This window comes from Lutra lutra, chromosome 17, assembly GCF_902655055.1.
Source record: "Lutra lutra chromosome 17, mLutLut1.2, whole genome shotgun sequence".
Classification (NCBI taxonomy): domain Eukaryota; kingdom Metazoa; phylum Chordata; class Mammalia; order Carnivora; family Mustelidae; genus Lutra; species Lutra lutra.
Genome location: NC_062294.1, coordinates 12,096,381 through 12,121,796, shown reverse-complemented (window position 1 = coordinate 12,121,796; position 25,416 = coordinate 12,096,381). Strand labels below are relative to the sequence as shown.

The following is a 25,416-nucleotide window of genomic DNA, read 5'->3' as shown; positions in this document are numbered from 1 at the left end:
AAGTGTTGTTGCTTTATTTTTCCACTGATTTAAGAACATACATTTCTCTGGAATGCCTATAATGTGACTACTTAGTTTTTCCCCAGTGTTTTATTATTGAAAATTTTTAAACTGCAATCAAACTGAAAAAACCCCTCTACCTAAGTCCTACCATTTATTCATATCCTACGGGTTCTTTTTAAAAACAATCTTTAAAAGTTTGCATATATTAACACATAACACGTGTAATCATAAGGCATATCCAAAGGCAGGATTACCAAATAAATGTGAAATTTATTTGCCTCCCTTTAAAAAAATTGGGTCTAATTTCCATATAGTAAAGATGACCTATCTTTCTTCTTCTTTTTTTTTTTTAAGATTTTATTTATTCATTTGCAAGAGAGAGAGAGTGAGAGAGCACGGGCCAAGGAGGGGGAAAGGGAGAGGAACAAGCTGACCCCTGGCTGATTGGGGAGCTGGACACCGGGACTCGGTCCCAGGACCCTGGGATCATGACTTGAGGCAAAGGCAGATGCCTAACTGACTGAGCTACCCAGATGACCCAAAGGTTATCAATCTTAAGTGTATAGTTTGATAAGTTTTGACAGTCATATGCTTCCTTGTACCCAATGTCCAAATCAAGATATAGAACATTTCCATCATCCCTGGAAGACCAGGAATCTATTTTTAAGGAGCTCGTCTTTTGATTTTGATGAAGGAAGGTGGGGCGATAAGCATCCAGTTCCCTTGGCCAGAGGGCCAAGAAGTATGAGATTTACAGCACTTTGCAAGAAGGACCCTAGGTTCCCTGCTAGTAAACGTGGCTATCTCACTGTTCTTCTAGCTTCTAATGATAGGCTGTGGGTGGACACAATACCAGGAAGGCGCACAGGACCACCCATGTCCAGAATTCTAGCCACAAGCCCGCCTCCACGCACTCTCTCCACACCCCTCCGCACTCTTGCATTCCCTGCTGAAATAATTACCATTCCATGACGACTAGGACACCCACTTTGGATGCCCCCTTCCCTTCCAGTCTTGGTGACTAGGGCCTGTCGCCTGCGTGGGCTTCCTTGAGCTGCTTACTCCCTGCTTTGGCCACATGACCTCAGTGTCCAGGGCATGCTAGACAGCCCCAGCTGTGAAAGTCAGACTTTCCCCAAGACCAGCAACATTGCCCAGAAATGATGCTCAGTCCCTGTCCTGCCCTTTGCTTTCTCTAGTGGAGCAGGTGGGGGCAGAATCCTGGCTGGAATGGAACAGAAGGAAGACGGAGAGAAAAACAAAACAAAACAAAAACTAAAGGCTGAAACCTAATAAAAAATTAGTGGTTTCCATGGTACAGAATAAAGCCCCAAATGGACCAAACCATATCTTTGAATGGTTGATGTATGATAAAGGTATTTTTTAAACCAGTGGGAAAAGTGATTATTCCATAAATCTACTGGGATAACCAGTTGGTCATTTGGAAAAATATAAACCTAAAATAATCTCTATTTTGTTCCTTATACCAAAAAAAATTTCAGGTAGATAATAAATTCAAGAAAAAACAAACAATAACAAAAACATTAAGCATAACATTATTAGCAAGATACAAACATATTTAAGATTTTATGTATTTTAGAGAGAGAGAAAACATGTGTGCAAATACCCGTGAACAAGGAGAGGAGCAGAGGGGGAGGGGGAGGGAGAGAAAGAGAGAAACTCAAGCAGACTCCCTGCTGAGCACGGAGCCCGACATGAAGCTCAGTCTCATGACCCCGAGATCATGACCTGAGCCAAAACCAAGAGTCAGAGGCTTAACCGACTGAGCCACCCAGGCTCCCTAATACTAAAATATATTTTTTAAAGATTTTATTTATTTGACAGAGAGAGAGAGAGAGAGTACAAGCAAGGAAGAGGGAGTGGCAGGCATAGAGGGAGGGACAAGAATGCTTCCTGCTAAGCAGGGAGCCAACGCAACGTGGGGCTCGAACCCAGGACCCTGGGATCATGACCTGAGCTGCAGACAGATGCTTAACTGACTAAACAACCCAAGCACCCCTACAATATATCTTATGTATAAAATCTTCAAGTAGAGGTGGTCTTTCTAAGAGTGATAAAACAGTATGTTTTACAATATAGATATTTTAAAGTTTTTTTTTTTTTAGATTTTTTTTTTTTTTTTTTGGTCAGAGAGAGAGGGAGAGAGAGCGAGCGCAGGCAGACAGAATGGCAGGCAGAGGCAGAGGGAGAAGCAGGCTCCCTGCCGAGCAAGGAGCCCGATGCGGGACTCGATCCCAGGACGCTGGGATCATGACCTGAGCCGAAGGCAGCTGCTTAACCAACTGAGCCACCCAGGCATCCCATAGATATTTTAAAGGTTTAAATGGAGAAAAAAACATTAAAGGAGTCAAAAGACAAATGAAAACTAAAGGACAAATAGTAATACATATGATAGAAAATGATCTAATATCCTTCACATATAAAGAGTGATTACAAATCAATAAGAAAAAGATTCCCCTTGGTTAAGGTTTGTCCCTATGTATGTGCAGTGGAAATACCAGGGACCTTGAGACCCGCCACATTCCAGGATCTCTTAGAACTACACGTTTCTCATCTATGAGATGGGAGAACTAACCAAACTATTAGTTCTAGAAGGATCATTATTATCCAAGTGTTCTTTTTCTGAGTCCCTGGAGATTCAAGTTGCAAAGGTCACCAAAAATCACCTTAACGTGCAACTATCTGCAAGCCAACTGGCCATTTATGAGTTTAGTTCATGCTTAAACATTGACTCCTGCCTCCTCCCAGATCCCCTAGTCTACTCGGCAAAGTGATGGTTGGGGTTGCTGTCATCCGACAACATACAATGTAACAAAATGCAAACCCACAACAAAGTGAAATTGAAAATCAATGCCAAAATCCAAAAATTTCATGAAGTCAATGAAGCGGAAAGAAAACCGTTTTACTTGCAATTCAACTACAAAATAAGGACCTGGCAAAGTTAGGCTGTTTAACACTGAAACACAGGCGACCAGCAAAGGATGAGGCTCTTCAAAAGAGAATGAATGACCTGTTTATCAAAGGATCAAGAGAGATTCTTAGCTCTTAAATACTCTTGCAAAAAGACTCTTAATGTGTGAAAAGCCAATGTGAAGTTTGGAATGCCACATTGTGCTTTAATACACTTTTGCCAGAAAAACTGCTCATGTGCACAAAACCCACATTACTTGATTTATTTGTTCAATCTAAAAACCTGCACTCAAGTGCAATCTTAATTTGGTTGTCAGGTTAAAATAAATGAAAAAAAATTTTCAGTTTCATTTTTGTTTTAATTTTTTTTTAAAGTAATCTCTGTGCACAACTTGGGGCTCAAAGTCATGACCCTGAGATCAAGAGTCTTACGTTCTACCAACTGACCCAGGCAGGCACCCCTTCATTTCCATTTTTAAAGATAATCAGTTCCCGTCTCCCAACCCCTATCCCATTTTCTATGAGATCTAGTCTTCATTTAAAGTAGATTCATTTCAAGTGACTTTTTTCCTAGGAGTCAAGGACCTTCCTATTTAGGTCCAAGGAACAACCGAATTTTTTACGGCACCCTATTTGCAACGTGCAAAAGCCATTACACTTGGCATGCCAATGGGTCTTCCCTGGATAAGAGAAAATGACCACTAAGGCAGGCTACTCTAGCCTTGTCCCTGGCTTGGGGGGAGTGGTATATAGGGTCACAGAAGCCATCTCCAGGTGCCCCAGTGCGGATGTCCTTTATTCTTCCATGGCAGCCAGATTCACAGTGTGGGCCTTGAATTGACTTAAAAATTTTTGAGGTCTGTCTTTCATCTCTGTGGATAAATGAGGCCCCTTTCATAGACTTTTGTTATTATAGAAGACTAAGGACTAGGGGCACCTGGGTGACTCAGTTAAATGTCTGCCTTGATCCCATCATCTTGGGATCGAGCCCCATGTCAGGCACTCTGCCTGCTTGAGCACAAGAACGCTCTGTCAGATAAATAAATAAAATCTTAAAAAAAAAAAAAAAGACTAGAGCTTAGCGACTGAGTGGGTTATTATGGACCACGGACATTTGGAACTAATAAAACTAAAACTATTACTAGAGATCCACTTTCCAGTGGGAAATCTGAGCTAAACACTGTTGGGAAGGTTCTAGGGGCACAGAAGAATGTAGAGAACTAGACTAACTTTTAAATTCTATTCCTTTTAAAGGAGAAATTAAGACTACTTCATGTAGATAATTATCAACCAAGTCTATTGTAGATCGCAAGGTTGACCTGCATAGTCACGCATTCTTGTATCAACAGATTTTCTGGCTGTTAGTTTTCCCAGGACAGGATTTGACGACATATTTATAGGCATCACAGTCCCCCAAATTTGCTTATCTGGTACTACTACTTAAATACCTTGCAATATACTATCAAGGCAGGAAAACAAAATATTTGGCGAACTGTGCCTCACAACAAAAAATCTTGAGTATTGGGTGCCTGGGTGGCTCAGTGGGTTAAAGCCTCTGCCTTCGGCTCAGGTCATGGTCCCAGGGTCCTGGGATCCAGCCCCGCATCGCATCGGGCTCTCTGCTCGGCAGGGAGCCTGCTTCCTCCTCTCTCTCTGCCTGCCTCTCCGCCTACTTGTGATCTCTGTCAAATAATTAAATAAAATCTTTTAAAAAAATCTTGAGTATGAAGTTTAAATATCATATCAACCTAGATGAGCAGTGATTAGAGAAGATGGGAGGACCGCAGTTTCAAGGATATATCCTTTAGAGAAATTTGCATGAAAAGACGCAGGAAAGAGTAAATAGAACTGGAAATCCAGGCATCCTGGGTCCTGCCTGTGCACGTCATACAGGCACTTAAAGCCACATGGGGCTGGCCACAGCCCTGAGAGCAATAAGGGCTCTCGACGGGCATTTTCCGTGACCGACTTCATGCCCATCCCCGCAGGGGACTCATGGGCATGCGTGAATGGCAGTGGCTACTCTAGAAGACACTGGCCACCTCTCTGGCTGAGAATAACTGGGGACAAAGGCAGAAATGAGTGTGTCCCTGGATAGCCCTCCATCCTTTCCACCAAACTCCCAGCCCTTTCAGCCAACAAAGAGGAACTAGAAAAAGATTTTTTTTTTTAACTTTGTAACTCTTAAAGTATCTTGTGTGTGCTAAGATGACCACTTTCCTTTTTCATTATTTGTAGGTTTTGGTTTTCCAAGCAGCTCACTCATTCACCGACTCAAACATTGATTCGTTCCTGTTGGCATACACCGACGTGCTAGTGTGTCTTAGAGGAACCCAGATGAATCAGACAGTTCCAGTGTTCAGAGAGTTTATGGTTTAGACGACAAGATTGGACACAGAGAGAAAAACACAGTAAATAAGGAAGAACGTTATGAACTCTGTAATGCAGGTGCAGGCAAAGGGGGAAGCTCTGTGTAAGAAGCGGCACTGGAGCCAGACTTTAGAAAGGGTGTGGCCGTGGGCGGGCCCTAAGAGCTTGGGAATATTGTTGTGACAGGACAAAAGTCCCTTTAGGAAAGGTCGCAGGCATGGGAGTGCGGGAGAGATCTGCCTGGGAGACTGTTGCAAGAATGAGCTTAGGGGGGCGCTGGCCAGAGTGGGGCAGCAGCAGGGAGACATCCCAGAAGGAATCCAACTAAGGGTGCTCATGAGGATTAGAGCGTGGTCTGTGCCAAGCCAGCCACTCTGTCTTCCAGTTATTCTGCATTTTTTCCGAGAAGCCTATGGCTTCTCGAGGACAAAGAAGACAGTGCAGACAGTTGCCATCAATAGTAAGGAAGGGGCGCCTGGGTGGCTCAGTTAAGGGTCTGCCTTCAGCTTAGGTCATGATCTCAGGGTCCTGGGATCGAGTCCCAAGTCGCGCTCCCTGCTCAGCGGGGAGCCTGCTTCTTGTTCCTTCCTCTTCCCATTCCTGCTCTCTCTCAACTAAAGAAATAAAACCTTTATTAAAAAGAAGTAAGGAAAACACAGATAATCTCCTAGACATAGTACTGAATGGAAGCAGCTATCCAGCAGAGCACGTTATACGGTTCCATTTAACCTCTGCAAACTTCTCTGTGAGATGCGGAGCTCGAGAAACTAGCGAAGAAGCCTGAGAATGAATCACCAGGGCTCCAGGTGGTAAGGTAGGTGCAGCGCTGCACCCACTTGCCCCCCGCCAGCCTATGTCCCCACACCTGGGATCCGGGAATATGTTATCCTACGTGGCAAGAGGGACTTTGCTGATGTGATTAAGTTTGGGACCTCGAGAAGGGGAGATGATCCTGGATGATCCTGGTGGCCTTAGTGTGGTCACAAGGGACCTTAGAAGTGAAGTATGAAGGCAGGAGAGTCAGAGAAGAAGAGACGTGAGAGCAAAGGTTGGAGAGATGCAACTCCTGGCTGGGGAAGCCAAGTATACCAGCAGTTTCTAAAAGCTGGAAAAGGGGGTCCCTGGGGGGCTCAGTTGGTTAGGCATCCAACTCTTGAGCTCAGCGTTGTGAGTTCAAGCACTGTGCTGGGCTCCATGCTGGGCGTGGAGCCTACTTAAGAAATAAGTAGATAAAAACCACTGTTTAAAATAAATAAACAAATAAATAAAAGCTGGAAAAGGCAAGAAAATGGATTCTTCCTTAGAAACTTCAGAAGGAAGCCTGCTCTGCTGACTTATTTCTGACTTCTGAATTCTGGAACCATAACAGAATACCTCTGCGTTGCTTGAAGTCACTGAGTTCCTGGCGATCTGTTAGAGCAGCCACAGAAAACTCAAGCAGGTGTAGAACTAAAGGATGTGGTCTCCAGAAGCCAAGTGAAGAAAGTTTATCAAGGAAAAGGAATGGCGACTGCATCAAGAGTTGCTTCCAGACCAGGTGAGGTAAGATGTGAACTGGTGACTGGGTTAGGCGAGGCAAAGGTCCCGATGACCCTGGCCAGGGGAGTCTGAGTGGTGGGGTAGGCACTCTGAGTCTTCCTGCATTTAGCTATTGGATTACTCAAGCCCTGAGGCTCTGCGTGGCCAGACCCCCAAAGGCTGGCAGAAACACTCATGGGAGATACTGTGGACTTCTCAGCTGGAGAAGGATGCACCCTGTGGGATAAGGACCCAGCGCCCAGTCATTTGGACATCAATTACGCCAACAGCACTGGCTGGGGAGTTGAGGTTTGTCTTCCTCCAAGGTCTTCTCGAACAGAGGGCTTCTATCCAGAAGCATGTGGACCTCCCAAGTCCACACGTGTATGTGTGTGTGTGTGGGGGGGGGGGAGTACGAGCCACCCTTTCACAGTTATTAGCCTCTTGACGGCAGGTTTGGAGTGAGGGGAGGATTCTGGTTGGACTATGATAAAAGCTGTCACTCTCTCACTAGAAAAATGCACAACCCCATTCACCAATCCCAGAAAATGATCCACAGAACACAGGGATTAAGAAGCTCTGCTTTCTGTATTTTCCAGAGTATGATATTTACTCCACCGATGGGACCTGGGATGATTTTAGGAGATACAGGGATAAGCATTTCTTATCTGAATAGCTCTCTGTTTTCAAGTGTACGTAAAACTTGTGATGTCACTGGTATTATTGCCTAGGGTAAGTAAGTGGGAAAATAGAAAGTGAGTCTACCTAAAGATAAATATTAAGTATAATAGGGGCGCCTGGGTGGCTCAGTGGGTTAAGCCGCTGCCTTCGGCTCAGGTCATGATCTCAGGGTCCTGGGATCGAGTTCTGCATAAGGCTCTCTGCTCAGCGGGGAGTCTGCTTCCCTCTCTCTCTCTCTCTCTCTTTGCCTGCCTCTCCGTCTACTTGTGATCTCTCTCTGTCAAATAAATAAATAAAATCTTTAAAAAAAATATTAAGTATAATAGTTCAAGTGGTATACCAATTTAGGAAAAAAAAACTTGACATGGACACCCCAAGTCTGGGAAACACAGTATCTATGATCTTGGGAGGAGATTTGAACCCAAAGCACTTTCCTTTCCTAATTATTTCTTTTAAATGCCGACTGGAGCTCAGGGGCACCTGCTGGGCTCGGTTGTGCATCTAACTCCTGGTGTGAGCCCAGGTTGTGATCTCGGGGTTGTGAGGTGGCTCCCATGTTGGGCTCTGTGCTCAGTGGGGAGGTCTGCTTGGGATCTCTCCCTCTGCCCCTCCCCCTGCTCACATGCTCTCTTTCTCTCCTCCTTCTTTCTCTCTCACTAAAATAGATAAATAAAAGGGCGTCTGGTGGCTCAGTCATTAAGCGTCTGCCTCAGCTCAGGTCGTGATCCCTGGGTCCTGGGATCGAGTCCCTCATCGGGCCTGCTCAGCACTCCCTCCTCCCACTCCCCTGCTAGTGTTCCCCCTCTCTCGCTGTGTCTCTCTCTGCCAAATAAATAAATAAACCTTTAAAAATAAAATAAAATAAATTAGACATATAAAATCTTAAAATAAATAAATAAATGCTGGTTGCAGCTCGATAAATGGACCTCACACCCCCACTAACAACATGAGCTACAGGTAGAAGAACTGAGTTTGCAGTGAGGAGATTGGACTGCCACCCCCAACCCCTGTGGGTCAGGGTGAGAAGAGGGCTTGATTCTCTGCTCAGCATAGCCCTCTCACTCGCTCTAGGTGGGCAGCTCAACTTCCTCAAGTGCAAGACCATGGTCACAGCAGACCTTGTTTCATCCTGACAGTATGTGGGCTCAAACGAGTTTGACTTGTTTTGTGTGTGTGTGTACGTATGTATGTCTTTGTGTGAGTGTGAATGTGTGTTAGAGTACCTAGGGGTGTGTGAGGAGGTGTGGCAAAATGGAGAACAGGGGAAATCAAAGGGACCAGACCTTCTTCCTGGAAATTTCATAGCTGAGCTCCAGGATGCTCCCCTCCAAGGACTACACTGGGGAAGAAGGGCTGCTAGAAGAAGAACCACTCAGAAATGAACTTCAGGGGTGCCTGGGTGGCTCAGTCAGTGAAGCGTCTGCCTTCTGCTCAGGTCGTGATCCCAGGGTCCTGGGAATGAGCCCTCCATTGGGCTCCCTGCTCAGCAGGGAGCCTGGTTCTCCCTCTACCACTCCTGGCCCTGCTCAGGCTCTCTCTCTCAAATAAATAAATAAAATCTTCAAAAAAAAAAAAAAAAGAAAGAAAGAAAAGAAAGAAAGAAAAAGAAAAATGAAATGAACTCCAAACAAAAGGAGCTGGTTAATGACATTCCCCTTTCCCATCTCCCCTCCTGGTCCGCACATTATGGGAGCTGGGCTCGAAGCTCCCCACATGTCAGCATCTCTGGTCTAGCAGGAGGAGAGAAGGGAGGGGAGGAAAGCAATATGAAGGTTGCTTGAAAGGCTGAGCCAGAAAGAAGGACAGAGATGACTCCATTCGGGCCATAAGAAGAGAGTTTCTCTCTGTACAGGATACTCCATTCCAGTTTTCTCCTCTGACTACTTTCTCCCTCAGTTTAAAGACAACACTATACTAGTTTCCAGAAGAGAAATCCGTAGACAGAAGCTGCTGGCAACTGGGTGTGTTGGTTAAGTATGGCTGCTGGTCAAGTTTGAACCTTGGGTCTATAAGCACGTTGTCAGTTTTTAATTTTTTCCCCACATCCTCAGATTGGGGCTCAGATATAAGGATGCCTGCAGCTTGGCCGCATTGGGACTCTGGCTAACAGGTGAGTGCGGGGGTAGGAAGCGGGGGTAGGAAGCAAAGTGTTGGGTGCTTAGCAGAGCTGGGAGGTAGAGCCATTGAGGGCTGCTGGCCTGGGGTGATCCTTGCTTTCTGGGAAGAGAAGCCTCACCCTAAGGCCCCTGTTCATAGGACACAGTTGCAGTGTAGGATGGCTCCCATGAGACATCACAAATCTCAGACTCTGTAGCTCGATTCCAGCCTCTCGTTTCCTGCACTCAGCTTGAGTTGTATCTACAGCTAAACCTCTCTTGCCCCTTCAGCATGACCTGACGCCAAACACCAGCTGCCTGGATTCAGACGGGCTTGCCGCTGCAGATGCTGAGCGCTGGCATTTTACCTATGAAATCTCCCAAATTCAACCCCATCTCCCCTTGGCTACGTGGTAGTCTCCTGCCTGGTCTCCTCACACCCCCTTGGGCTCCCTCTGTTCCTTCTTGGCCCTGGAGCCAGGGTGTTCTTCCAAAGATGCAAATCTGACCACACCACACCCCTGCTTGATTGAATCCCTTCCCTGGTTTCCTGTCCTTCTTAGAATTGGGTCCCAAATCCTGCCCGCAGCCTAGGAGGCGCGGCATGATGTAGCTCCTGCTGATCGCTGGCCTCTTCCCCCTTCTCTCTCCTTGCCCACCAGCCTCTAGCCACACTGGTTTTATTTGTCCCTTGACTGTGCCAAGTCCTTACCCTTCAGGGCCTTCTTCACACATGCTGTTCCCTCTGTCTGGAATGCTCATCCCACCACACTTGACTAGGCGAACACCCAAACCATCAATTAACTCTCAGTGCAAATGTCACTTTCTCAAGAAAGCTCTTCTTGAACTCCTCACCTCCAAATCCACATTCTGATGGTACCAGATGATGAAATAATTATTGTGCCATTAGTATGTTCCCTGATTAGCCTGTTAGCTCCGATAAGACTGTATTGGTTCTGTCCATTGGCACCTCTTCAGTGCCTAGCTCAGTGCTGACAATTATCCAAGGACCAATGAGTGAGTGGATAAATGATTTACACATTAGACTAGACAGTGCCATGTGGAGCCACCAGGAGCAGTGAGAGACACGTCCTTTTATCCAAAGACCTAAAAGCACTTGCTGGGACCTCTCTGAAAACAAGAGGTAGAAGCAAGCAACAACTCTTGGCTTAATGCCCAAGCATGATGGTCCCACGGTCACCAGTCCTATAGCCACACCTGGAGTGAGTTAATCCCTAGCTCAGCCTACCTGGGGCCCTGTGGATGGAGCAATCCCCTGTATCCCAAGATACTTGGGATGGAGATAGCATTGATTTCGGAGTTGGGTACATTTGGCTTTCCCACCAACTAGTTCTTTAACCTTAGACAAATTATAGAGCCTCCCTGAGCCTCAGTTTCCACACCCTAAAATGGAGATTAAAAAAAACTTACCCGAGGATCAGCTGGAGACCTAAATAGCATCACAAGGTGTCCTGCACGGCAGCAAGCGGTTCACAGTGCTAATCCCCGTGCCCACCCCCCCACACCCAAACACTACCCTGTCATTTCACCCTTTTGGACACCCATGCCAGCATGCAAGACAAGAAATAAAGGGAGGTCTGAGGGATGGGAGGACAGAGTCCACCCAAGACACTGCCCCAACCTCTCCACCTACCCAAGGGAAGCCCTAGTGCACCAGGAAATCCAAACTGGCTGAGAAGGATAACTGATCTGTGACTACTGGAAGCAGCCGGAGGCTGAGATGGGGAGGGAAGGGCAGCTGAGGCTGGAAGCTATTATTCGACAGAAATAAAGAACAGATGCAAAGAGGGAGAGGCTGATGAGGGAACAGGAAGGAAAGCTTGGGAGCGTGAGGGGCTGGTAAAAGGTGATCCAAATTGTCAGAGGGCAGAGGCTGCACAAGGAACAACTAGGAAGGAGGGAGTAACTTGGGAGGTGGTGGTAGAAGTAGCAGGTGGAAGAGGGTCAGGTCAGGAGCAAGGCTGGAGAGGAAGGACAAGTCCTGGTGAGGGGGGCGTGTAGTGACCTGTTACCTGGAGAGAAGGGGGAAGCGAAGCTGAGGGCGGAGGCTGTCACCTTGGGTCCTCCTAGAGGGCAGGTGGACCGGGCTTGCCAGTGCGTGGAGAGTGGGGGAGGGAATAAGGGGAGCAAGGGGGAGGGAGAGACCCCGGGCCCGGGATGTACCTGAGGGTCTCCTTTCAGCTCGCCCACGTAGTACTGCTCCAGCCAGCGGCGCGCGTTGGCCGAGTGTCGGTGCGGCGGCCCGTCCAGGTCGGCGCTAACATCCTGGCCAGCCCGCGCCCGCAGCAGCTGCTCGCCCCCCGGGTGGTGCCGCACGAAGCCAGTGAGGTCGTAGAGGCGGGCCCCGCAGCGGACCCAGCAGGCGCCGGCCGCCAGGCGCCGCTGGACCTCGGCGGGCGAGAAGGACACGGCGGGGGGCGGAGCGGGGGCCATGGCGGGAGACCGGAGCTCGCAGCTGGAAGCCCGGACTTCTGCTCGGCGGCAGCCCAACTCTCCTCTAACATCCCGGGAGCCGGGACAGTCTTGACGGGCCGTCCGCCACCGCACCTGCTCATTTGCATGCCGCCCTCCCATTGGCCGCTCGGCCGGACGCTGCCCGAGCCCCGAGGCTCCCTCTTCCTCATTGGCCGAGGGGAAGCCCCAGCGACCCGAACTGGGCGGGCCACCCGCTGAGGGCTGCCGGCCAGGTGGCCCTAGGCAGGTATAGGGCGCGCCCGCCAGGTGTGTCCCGTCGCCAGAGGAGAGCGAAGGGGACGGGCAGAGGCAGGCGGAGCAACTCTTCCTGTCGCGGGTGGCTCCATGGACGGACATCCTTGGTGGCCTGATCGCTTTTGGAATAACTCTTGCTGCTGCCCTTTGGGAGAAACTTGGCAGTTTTCGATTCTCAGGCTCCAGGAGCGGGCGAGGAGTGGGAGAGGCAGGGCGAAGACGAGAGTAAGGTGAGTGAGACTCTGGGCTCGGGCGCCCCCAAACTCCATAATCACAATCTATAATATTTTAATGTGATATTTAAAAAAAAAATCCTACCGTTACACAACAGCCGCGAATGTATTTAAGGCCACTGTACACTTAAAAATGGTTAAAATGGTAAATTTTAGAGACATTATATTTTATCACAATAACAGTATGATAGTTATCACAAAATATAATAAAGTTGTTTGGTTTTTGTTTGTTTTGACAGAGAGAGAGGTTGCGAGCAGGGGAGGGGCAGAGGGAGAAGGAGTGAGAGAAAAACCGAAGCAGGCTCCATGCCCAGCACGGGTCGGACTGGGGCTCCATCTCACCACCCTGAGATCATGACCTGACCCCATCGAAGCCTCACCCAACTAAGCCGCCCAGGTGCACCTCTAATAAGGAATTTTTAAAAATCATGTTTCTGTAAATAAATGGAACGGGGGCTAGTGAGGCAAGAGAAGCAAGATGGTAAAGTGCAGGGTTGGATCTTGTCCTTGATATTTAAAATTTTGGTATTGTGTTCATTATGGATTATTTTTTGCCTTAATTTTGAATTAAATACTGCATTGAAATATCCTTTGTCTTGATTATGAAGTTTTTTTTGGCATGGGCATAAATTTTGCACCCTGAGTGACCGCCTCCCTTGCAAAACTCTAATCTTGCCCTGGGCAGAGGACCCCAAGGGGAGAATAGAGAATCCAGCTGGGCTCTGTCTCTCTTAGGAAAAGTTATTTTCAGGATCATTCTTGTTTATGTTCTGGGACTGGGCACCTCTGCCCAGCCAGCACTGGGAGAAAGCCTGGGCCAGATACCTCAGAGGCCACCCCGATAATAGATGTGCCCAAGGACAGGAGAGTTGTCCTTTCCTTCTCCCCCTTCTAGGCCTCTCCTGGCGCATCTACAGGGAGTAGGCAAGACTTAGGCTGAGTCTGTGGGTCTGGAAGGAACTCCTGTCCAAAAGGCCTGGAGACCTTAGGTCACAAATGGTGCTTTTTACAAGTGGTGAATGCAATGTCACCCTCACCTCATTTCCACACCTTCTCTGTTCCAAATACCTTGCATGTGCAAAGGCAGTCAGGCACACACTCGCAGGTGTCCTCAAGTACTCCTTGCTAACAATATCTTGGAGGAAAACTCCGTTTACATTTCTCACCATTGCCTTAAACTATTATCTGAAGTTGAACAAGTAGTTTAAGGCATCTATTCAGAATCATAACACATTTCTTGCCATAGTAATTCCAATTCTAAAAAATGTGACCTTATGGATGTGTTGAATAAGAATGTATATGTAATGACATTAATTGCAACACTGTTTACAGACTAGAAACAACCCAAATGTTCACCATGAAGGAGGCCTGACTAAAAACTAAATGAGCATGCATTCACAGACAGTGAAATGCTATGTAGCCACTAGGAAGAACGAGGTAGATCTGCATGTACCGATAGAAAATAATCTTCAGGACACTTTAAGTGGAAAACAGCAACTGTGTACCCCTATTATGAACATTCTTGTACATATGGGGTAGAGTTTCTACAGCTTCTGTACCTACGGATGCAGGTGCTGGGTCATAGGGCATGCAAGTTTTCCAGTTTACAAGATAATATAAATTAACTTCTAAGTGGTTATACTATTTTACATCCCCATGAAAGACATATAAAAATTCCTAGCCTTGGGGTGCCTGGGTGGCTCAGTGGATTAAGCCTCTGCCTTCAGCTCAGGTCATGGTCTCAGGGTCCTGGGATCGAGCCCCACAACAGGCTCTCTGCTCAGCAGGGAACCTGCTTTCCTGCCTCTCTCTGCCTGCCTCTCTGCCTACTTGTGATCTCTCTCTCTCTGTCAAATAAATAAATAAAATCTAAAAAAAAAAAAAATTCCTAGCCCTAATTCTAGGTACCAGCCAAGGACATCACTTATATTCAACATTGTATTAGGGGTCCTAGATAGTGATAGAGGGAAAGAAAGGAAAGCAAAGAAAAAGGAAAAGAAAAGAAAGAGAGAGAAAAGAGAAACAAAAGGCATAAAGAGCAGAGATGATGGCTCAAAAATCTTTCTACTTGTAGATAACATTATTGTTTACATTGAAAATGTCAACCAGGGGCACCTGGGTGGCTCAGTGGGTTAAAGCCTCTGCCTTCGGCTCAGGTCATGATCTCAGGGTCCTGGGATCAAGCCCCGCATCGGGCTCTCTGCTCAGTGGCGAGCCTGCTTCCCCACCCCTCTCTCTGCCTGTCTCTCTGCCTACTTGTGATCTCTGTCTGTCAAATAAATAAATAAAACCCTTATTTAAAAAAAAATGTCAACCAATTCACAAAGCAACTAGAACAAATAAATAAGTGGATTTAGCAAGTTCACAGGCTCCAAGGTCAAAATGCATAAATCAATGTGTTTTAATTACTGGCAACTAACGACTGCAAAATGAAATTTTAAAATCCCACTTTTAATAATGTCAACAAGCACAAAATATAGGAGAATAAGTTAGACGATGATAACAAGTAAATCTAAGGCTTCTAACTGAATACCACAAAACACTGCTGCGAGAAATGAAAGTGTTCACAGATACAAGTTCCAAGTTCATGAGCTGAGAGAGTCACTATTAAGATCTCAAATCCTTCAACTGTTTTAAGCATTCAACACAGTTTCGATCATAATCCGACTTTAAGAAATTGTTAAACTACTATGTAATTGAAATTTGCTAAGAGAATAGAACGTAAGTGTTCTCACCAAATAAATAAATAAATGACAAGAAAACAAAAGGAAGGGATGTCCGGGTGACTCAGTTAAGAGTCTACCTACCTTCAGCTCAGGTCCTGATCCTGGGGTCCTGGGATCTTGTCCGCATTGAACTCCCTGCTTAGGGGGGAGTCTGCTTCTCCCTCTGTCTGCCATACTTTCCCTGCTTGTGCTCGCTCTCTCTCTGACAAATAAACAAATAAAATCTTTCTTAAAAAAAGAAAATAAAAGGAAAAATTTGGCAAACTGATAAATCTTTTATATTATTTTTATATATATAGAAAAAGAAAATAAAAGGGAAAAAATGACAAACTGATTAAGTCTTTTATATTGCCACATACATCCTAAAATGTATGTGGCAATATAAACGACTTAATGTATGTGCAATATAAAAGACTTAAAATATCCAGAGCAACATTGAGAAAGAACAAAGTTGCAGGACTTACACTTCCTGCCTTCGAGACTTAAAACTACATATTCAAGACAGGGTAGAACCAACGAATAGATCAATGGAACAAAAAAATCCAGAAATAGATCCAAACATATGAGGTCATTTGCTCTTTTATTGAGATATAATTTACATACAGTAAAACTTGGCCTTTTGTAACATATATGAATTTGAGGATCTTCTGTACTGTTGTTAACGATCAGTTTTGCTTCTCTCTTTGCTAATATCACCCTGTCTTTATCACTATAGTTCACAATACATCCTGTTATCTGGGAAGGCTGATGCCCATACCCTGTTCTCCTTGAAGAGCATCTTGTTTTATCTTGGATTTTTTTTCATATAAAGTTCAGAATCATTTTGTCAATGTCCATGAAAAAGTCTACTGGGATTATGAAAGGAATTGCACTGAATCTATAGATTAATTTGGAGACGATATGTTTGAAATACTGAGTCTTCCTATTTATGAATGTGAGTTAAATCTCTACTTATTCAGGTTATATGTAATATTGTTCCATGAAGTTTCAAGTTTTTTGCATATAGGACTTGCACACATATGCAAATTAATTCCTAAGTATACCTTATAGAGTTTTTTTTGTTATTGTAAATGACTTTTAAAAATTAACATATAATGTACTATTTGTTTCAGGGGTACAGGTCTTACATCAGGGGACATTAGTCTTACACAATTCACAGCACTCACTATAGCACATATCCTCCCCAGTGCCCATCACCCAGCCATCCCATCCCTCCACCTCCTCCCCTCCAATAAATGACTTCTTTTTAAAGTAAGTTTTTTAATAAAGATTTTATTTATTTATTTGACACAGAGATCACAAGTAGGTAGAGAGGCAGGCAGAGAGAGGGGGGAAAGCAGACTCCCCACTGAGCAGAGAGCCCGATGTGGGGTTTGATCCCAGGATCCTGAGATCATGACCTGAGCCGAAGGCAGAGGCTTAACCCACTGAGCCATCCAGGTGCCCCTAAGTAAGTTTTTTGTTAAAGTATGACATCCATAGAAAAAAGTATGTAAAATCATAAGTGCACATACAACTCAATGAATTTTCACAAAATGAACACACACTCATCAGAAGATAGACACTAGCAGCCCCACAGAAGTCTCCTTCACGCCTTTTTGACAGTTACAACCTACCTTCCTCCCCAAAGAAAATCACCACAATGTTTCAAAAACGATATTTGTTTTTTCTACTTTTGAACTTCTTATTTTTTAAAAAGATTTTATTCATTTACTTATTTATTTGAGAGACAGATACATATATATATATAGAGAGAGAGAGAGTGAGAGAGAGAGGGCACAAGCAGGTGGAGGGTCAGAGGGAGAGAGAAGAAGGCTCCCCACTGAGCAGGGAGCCCGATGCAGGACTCTGTCCCAGTGCCCTGGGATTATGACCTGAGCCAAAGACAGACTCTTTTTTTTTTTTTTAAAGATTTATTTATTTATTTATTTGACAGACAGAGATCACAAGTAGGCAAAGAGGCAGGCAGAGGGAGAGAGAGGAGAAAGGAGGCTCCCCGCTGAGCAGAGAGCCCGACGCGGGGCTCGATCCCAGGACTCTGGGATCATGACCTGAGCCGAAGGCAGAGGCTTTAACCCACTGAGCCACCCAGGCGCCCCCAAAGACAGACTCTTAACCAACTGAGCCACCGAGATGTTCCTGAACTTCATACTAATGCAATCATATAGAGTGTGCTCTTTTGTAACTACCTCCTTTGGCTCCCATTATGTTTGTAGATGTTTCGGGGTATGGTCATCATTCGTACGTTCCTATAGCTGCATACTATTCCACTCTGTGAAGCTGCCACACTTAGTCAGACGTTCTGTCATAAATGGCTATTTGGGATGCTTCCAGCTTGGGGCTACTAAGAAGAGTACAGTTCTGAACATTCTTGTACATATCTTTTCATCAGCATTTCAATGCATGTCTGTCGGGTAGATGTTCAGCAGTAGACCTGAGTGTGTTCAGCCTCAGTGGATACTGCCAATCGGTTTTCCAAAAACACATTAAATTACACTCCTCCCCTTTTCCCGAAATTCCAATTTCTCCTCATCATGGCCACACTTGGCATTATTCCTCATGTTTTTATTTAGTTGTTCTGGTGGGTTTATATTGGTCTTTCACTATGATTTACATTGTATCTCCTCAGAAACAATGGGATTGAACTTAAATTTTATTGGTTATCCTTATAGCCTATTTTTCTACTGAATTCTGTGTCTTTAAAATAGTAATTATGTGAGTCTCTTTTATTCTGACCTTCCCTCTTTACATATGAGTCTCTTTTACTCTAAACAGGAGTTCTTTGTCAGCTATGTGTACTGTACATAGTTTCTACCAAGTGTGTCTGGCTGTCTGGCTGGCTTTTCTTTCTTTCTAGATTTTATTTATTTATTTATCTATTTTAAACTTTTTCTAAAGTTTTCTTTTTAAGATTTATTTATTCATTTGACAGAGAGAGATCACAAGTAGGCAGAGAGGCAGACAGAGAGAGGTAGGGGGAAGCAGGCTCCCTGCTGAACAGAGAGCCCGATGCAGGGCTCGATCCCAGGACCCTGAGATCACGACTGGAGCCAAAGGAAGAGGCTTAACCCACTGAGCCACCCGGGTGCTTCTAGATTTTATTTATATTCAAGTTAGTTAACATAGAGTGTATTATTGGTTTCAGGGGTAGAATTTCATGGTTCATCAGTTACATATAATACCCATTACCTTTTATCTTTCTTAATGGCTTCTTTTGAAGAACATGGGTTCTGGTTTATCATAAAGTAATTTGAGTTATCAGTATTTTATTATTTTATGATTGGAGCTTTTTATGTCTTACTTAAGAAATATTTGCCTACCACCAAATAACAAATACATTCTTCTATATTATCTTCTAGAAGCTTTCTTGTTCTACCTTTCATTATTAGATCTCTATTCTACTTGAAATTGATTTTTGAAGATGATGTAAGGTATGGGTCAAGATTCTTTTCTTTCCATATGGACATTCAATTCATTCAGTAATCATTATTGAAAAAAAAAAAAACAACAGTCTTTTTTCCACTTCTCTGTGGTATCAGTTTCTTGGTTCTCAAATCTGTGCCATTAATATATTCGGTCTATTCTTGAACCAATACCATACTACTTAAGTACTATATACTTTTAATAAGTCACAAAATCTGGTAATAAATCCTTCAACTTTGTTCTTCTTCAAAACTATCTTGGCTGTTCATGGCCCTTTTAGTTTCCATGTTTATCTTAGAATCAGCTTGTTCATTTTCACCTTAAAAAGCTGGTGGGATTTGGGGGTACCTGGGTGGCTCAGTTAATTAAGCTTTGGACCCTGTATCTCAGAATTGTGAATTCAAGGCCCATGTGAGGCTCCATGCTGGTTGCAGAGCCTACTTTGAAAAAAAAGAAAAAAAGCTGATGGGATTTTGTTTGGAATTGCACTGAGTCTATAGGCTGGAGAGAATAAGTAATTTTATGTTGTTGAATCTTCTAATCTGTTAATATTGCATTTATGTTAGGCTTCTTTAACTTTACTCAGTGTTTTCTACAATTTTCCATGCAGAGGCATGCACATCTATTAGATTTATTTCCAGGAATTTCATGTTTTTTATACCATTACACACATACACACACACACACACACACACACACATACATGCCCGTGCACATATACTGTTTGCTATTTTATGTATTATTATATATATTACATATATCACAGCTAATATAGCTATATATAACATACAGAGCTGCATATAAAATATATAATATATTAAATCAGCTAATATGTATATAGCTATATATATTATATAATGTATAATATATATGCATAATATATAATATATAATATTAAAATATATTATGCTATTATTATAATATTCCTGATATTGATAACCTAGCCTTTTTCTTCTTTACTGATCAGGACTGCCAGAAGTTTATGAATTCCACTAGTTTTTTCTAAGAACCAAATTTTGGCTTTCTTGATTTTATAGATTATACCTTTGTTTTTTTATTTCATTGATTGCTGGTTTTATTTATTTTTAAAGATTTTATTTACTTATTTGAGAGAGAGCGCATGGGAGCTGGGGGAAGAGCACAGGTGAAGGAACAGAGCCAGAGGGAGAGGGACAAGCAGAGTCCCTGCTGAGCAGTGAACCCTATGTGGGGTTCAACCTCAAAACCCTGAGATTATGACCCCAGCAAGAACCAAGAGTCAGAAGCTGAACTGAGCCACCCAGGTGCCACACTCCTGCTTTTATTTTTATATGCCTTCTATTCTATTATTTTGGTTTGGTGTTCTTTTTTTAAAGTTCTTGAGATATATACTTAATATACTTAATATACTATACACTATATACTTAAATGATCAGTTTTCAGCTTTTGTTCCAATATAGGAATTTAGGCTAAGTATCATCAAACAAAGTTGGCAAAACCTTCCACCATCATGGTAAGTTTGTCTGTTTCTCCTGTAGTTCTATAAATACTTCCTTAACATATTCTGAGGCCACATTATTAGTTGAAAAAAAAATTCAAAGTTGTGACACCTTCCAGTGAATTTGACCTTCTGTCATAAACAGAGTGAACCTCTTCATCTCTTATAATGATTTCTGCTTTTACATATATTTAATATTCCTAGACCAGCTGTATTTTGGTTATCACAAACCTAATATAGGTTCATTTGTGCTTTTTTTTTTACTTTTACTTTTTCCATAAACGTATGTTTAGATATCTCATAAATAGTGAGTAATGGGTTCTTAAAACTTTTTTTTTTTAAAGATTTTATTTATTTATTTGACAGAGAGAGATCACAAGTAAGCAGAGAGGCAGGCAGAGAGAGAGAGGAGGAAGCAGGCTCCCCGTGGAGCAGAGAGCCCGATGCGGGGCTCGATCCCAGGACCCTGGGATCATGACCTGAGCCGAAGGCAGAGGCCCCAACCCACTGAGCCACCCAGGCGCCCCTCTTAAAACGTTTTTGACTGACAGCTTTTGTCTTTTTTTTTTTTTAAAGATTTTATTTATTTATTTGACAGAGAGAAATCACAAGTAGGCAGAGAGGCAGGCAGAGAGAGAAAGAGGAGGAAGCAGGCTCCCCGTGGAGCAGAAAGCCCGATGCGGGGCTCGAACCCAGGACCTGGGATCATGACCTGAGCTGAAGGCAGCGGCCTAACCCACTGAGCCACCCAGGCGCCCCCAGCTTTTGTCTTTTAAAGATTGGGAAGTTCAGGGGCACCTGGCTCAGCTAAGTGTCTGACTCTTGACTGAGGCTCAGGTCATGACCTCAGGGTTGTGAGATCGAGCCTTGGGTGGGCTCTGCACTCAGCAGGGAGTCTGCTTGAGATTTTTCACTCTTTCTCTCTTTCTCTGCCCTTCTCCCTGCTAGCACGTGCACACACACACACACACACACACACACACATACTCTCTCTCAAATAAATACATAAATATTTAGAAAAAAAAAAGGATTGGAAAGTGTAAAAAATTATTGCAAAGGAAAAGTTGAATTTAGCTTTTGCTTAGTTCGGGAGCCCCTTCCAGAATGGCTGACTTTTGTGCATGAACGACCCCTTACCTAGTACCCACATATACAAAACCTTAAATCCCCCAAAACCTATGCTGCAGCCTCCTCCTTTAAAAGGCACCTCCTGGGGCACCTGGGTGGCTCAGTGGGTTGAACCGTCTGCCTTCGGCTCAGGTCGTGATCTCAGGGTCCTGGGATCAAGCCCCGCATTGGGCTCTCTGCTCGGTGGAGAGCCTGCTTCCTCTTCTCTCTCTGCCTGCCTCCTTGCATACTTGTGATCTCTGTCTGTCAAATAAATACATAAAAATAAAAATTTTTTAAAAATCTCTAAAAAAAATAAATAAATAAAAGGCACCTCCTGTGGGGCACCTGGATGGCTCAGTGGGTTAGGCCTCTGCTTTCGGCTTGGGTCATGATCTCGGGGTCCTGGGATCGAGCCCCGCATCGGGCTCTCTGCTCGGCAGGGCGCCAGCTTCCCCCTCTCTCTCTGCCTGCCTCTCTCTGCCTACTTGTATCTCTGTCTGTCAAATAGATGAACAAAAAAATAAAAATAAATAAAAGGCACCTCCTGTAACTCTCATTTCCTTTTGTTTTTTTGTTTTTCAATTAAAAAAAAAGTTTAATTAATTAATTAATTAAAGTAATCTCTACACCCAATGTGGGGCTCGAACTCACAAACTAGAGATGGAGCATCACACGCTGCTTGGACTGTGCCAGCCAGGTGCCCCTCATTTCCTTTTCATTTTAGGAAGATTAAAGTTAAAAGTGACCCAACAGAAGGAATATGGCTCAGTCTTCTCCTCTGATAGATGAACATGAGCCCCGAGATCACAACTCTAGTGACAAGTACAGCTGGGAGCCAAGTTCTCCCTCACTTCGAGTTTAATGTTCATTCTTCTATTCTCCCTAGACCGGAGCAACTCAAGGAGCCTTCTTGCCTCCATGGTCATTGCTTTGTTTCTCAGAGAGCCTCTGACACTGGAGGTGCTTCATAAATATTTGTTGAAATCGAACATCTCTCTGTAACTCGGATGTTCCCCTCATGCTGGGACTAGTGCCATGTCCCTGACAGTCTCTCTTCCTCTGGGCCCCACCCCTCCTAATCCATTCTCAACACCACTGGAGAACTGATGTTTGATTTAGCACGAGTCATCGCCCTGCTCAGAACTTGGCAGAAGTTTCCTCTTGCAAAAACAATGAGATACAAATTCAATCTGGGATACAACCCCCAACGACCGCCTCAAAATCCTTCCAATGGTGAGACCCTCTTGTCTCTCCACCTGGCTGGCCTGACCCCTAGATTCAGGGGCACCTCTCCATAGAATCTTCTCCTTGGCATACAGTGTCCTGTACTGTTACCCAGCCCCTAACTAGATCAGACATGCTTGAATCTCCAGCACTTAGCACGCAAGAAAAATCAACAGATATCTGCTAATAATTATGCCAGTAAATATAAACATGCATTTCCCTCTAGTGTACATGCATACGCAGAAACCATACACACACACACACCCACCCATTTTAAGCACTCATCTGAACACGAAATACTGCTGATATTAGGATATCTGAAGGTAGTATTTTTTTTATTCCACATGTCATTGAATAATGACCTCATTCACTATGGGACAAACCCTAGGTTTTTGGTGGTCTGTTTGGTTGCTTTTCTAAAGGGCAGCCTTGTGTCTCAATGTGGTACGACCATCATCTCTACTGAAATATTTTCTTTATCCCAAAAGGAAACCCTATGCCCATTTCCTTCTGCTCCCACCCCTACCCTAGGCTCTGTCTTCTGGTAATCTATCCTCCAAGTCTGCAGATTGACCTCTTCTGGATATTTCATATAAATGGAAACATAGGACCTTTTGTGTCTGCTTACTTCTACTCAGTATACTTTTCTCAAGGTTCCCCCATCTATAGCATCTATCGGGACTTGATTCCTTTTCCAGGCTGAGCATTCTTCCACCATTGAATGGATATACCGCACTTGGTTATCCATTCATCAGCTGAAGGACATCCACAACATTTCCATCTTCTGACAACTGTGAATGGTGCTGCTCTATTTGGCTTCTTTCTCTGTAAAATGGGGATTTACAAAGCCCCCTGGCCTGGCTGCCTTAAGGGCTGTTGTGAAACAAAATAAGAACACATAAGAAACATCTCATGAGACATCAGCCCCCTGCACGTGCCTTGTGGGGGTGCTGGTAGTGAGATATTATGGTTACAGTTCTGGGCAGGTTTACCCATTCTGGCCTTAGCCTTCCCTCCATGCCAGCTTGTTATCCAATGCCAGCTTCAGGTCTGGGAGAGACCAACTCCTCACAGCTGAATCTAGATGTCCACTTTTGGCCATTTCAGGTAAAGCAATCAGGGCAAAGGGGCTAATTTTCTATGAGGATGAGAACTCCCTTTGGGCTTCTGAGTCATCATCTGGCCTTGCTGCTGTTAGGACTCAGTTATTCATAGCAGAGTAGAATAACATCTAAACAAATCCCCTGCGTGGGGTGCCTCTAGACAGGTAGGATGGGCAGTGAGAGGCTGGGGTTATGAGAAAGTCTTCTTGTGGCTCTACACTAGCCAAATCATCAGGGCAGAGGGTGACCTTCAATTCCTCTTTGTCAGCCAAGTGCTCACTCTCTGATCACTGATCACTGTCTGATCCAGGACACCAAGAAAGGAAAGATATCTATATGCCCCTACGAAGGGGAAAAAGAACATAAAGCTATAGAGTATTTGTTAAGCAACTCATTTATTTATTTTTTTAAAGACCTTATTTTTTTATTTGACAGAGAGAGAGTGATCACAAGTAGGCAGAGAGGCAGGCAGAGAGAGAGGGGGAAGCAGGCTCCCTGCTGAGCAGAGAGCCCAATGCGTGGCTCAATCCAAGGACCCTGAGATCATGACCTGAGCTGAAGGCTGAGGCTTAACCCACTGAGCCACCCAGGCACCCCAAAGCAACATTTAAAAAAAAAAAAATTCTAAATTGCTATGGTGCTGAGTGCCAAAAGCAGAGAGAATACATGCATTGAGAAACGAGAGTTTAGAGAAATGAATGAGAAAATTCCCCCAGGCAGTAGGTACTCAGGTGAGTTAGCACAGGGAAGGGATTGGTGCAGGGTATTTGCCTGGGGGCCAGGGTGCCCTTCTGATCTTTTGTGACATCTACACACTTGCTGGGCTGCAGTGTGTGAGGTGAAGTTTTCATCCTTGTCCACCAGATGATAGTACCATCTACACCCTTGACCTCCATGTTCTTACACTCAACCCCCAGATCGAAGATGAAACGGAGCCAGGGAAGTGAGAGGCATGGATCTCAGGTGCTTGTAGAGGGTTGGGAGCCTCTGCACTCTCACTTTCTGCAGACCAACATTGGCCCCAATATGTTGATGTGAGTATGTCCACCAGCATCTTAAAGATGGCGGCTCTTGTTCTGCTCTCACGCTTTGGCTCTAACTCCTTGCAGATCCCTGCCCCTGCTGGGACACTCATTGTCAAAGGTCAAATGCTTATCAGCCCCTGTCATGGCTCCTCCTTTTTTCTCTTCCATCTCGAGCATATTTTCTTTTTCCTACTGCCTCTGAGATGGAACTATTTCACAAGGTCACCCTCAAGTCTCCATTTTTCCCTCTGCTTCCTTGGCTCAACAATCCTCTCTCATTATTGAATTTTAAATCAATATCTCCCTCCCTAACCTTCTTTCAAATCCAAGGAGGTAGTTCTGGTCACCATCCGAGCTTCCCATGTGCCTGAACTCAAACCCATTATCTTGCCCCTCAAAAATCCAGCCTCTCGGGGTGCCTGGGTGACTCAGTGGGTTAAGCCGCTGCCTTCGGCTCAGGTCATGGTCTGAGGGTCCTGGGATTGAGTCCCGCATCGGGCTCTCTGCTCAGCAGGGAGCCTGCTTCCCCCTCTTTCTCTGCCTGCCTCTCTGACTACTTGTGATCTTTCTCTCTGTCAAATAAATAAATAAAATCTTAAAAAAAAAATCCAGCCTCTCCTATTTCTGCAATGACATCATGAAACTTGGAATACTCAGTGAGGGACCTCAGATCCCGCTTTTAGTCCTCGTCTCCCACAGGATCCAAACCAATCAGCATTGTGTCCTTTTTACTTCTGAGGGGTCCCTCATCTTCACCCCACCTTTG

The 25,416-nt window shown here is 44.5% G+C and overlaps 1 protein-coding gene and 1 long non-coding RNA gene across 2 annotated transcripts in view; one reads left to right on the top strand and one right to left on the bottom strand.

The window, feature by feature from the left end:
• Positions 1–12,568, bottom strand: part of FA2H (fatty acid 2-hydroxylase) — a 48,236-nt gene extending 35,668 nt beyond the window's left edge. Inside the window, exon 1 of the mRNA XM_047712072.1 lies at positions 11,784–12,568. Within this exon, the coding sequence (XP_047568028.1) occupies positions 11,784–12,431 (648 nt within the window). The 5' untranslated portion in view covers positions 12,432–12,568. The remainder of the gene's footprint in view (positions 1–11,783) is intronic.
• On the top strand, positions 12,419–12,991 carry LOC125089696 (uncharacterized). The gene is made up of 2 exons (XR_007124021.1): positions 12,419–12,559; positions 12,802–12,991. It is a non-coding gene; the product is annotated as an uncharacterized LOC125089696 (long non-coding RNA).
• The last annotated feature ends 12,425 nt before the right edge of the window (positions 12,992–25,416 follow it).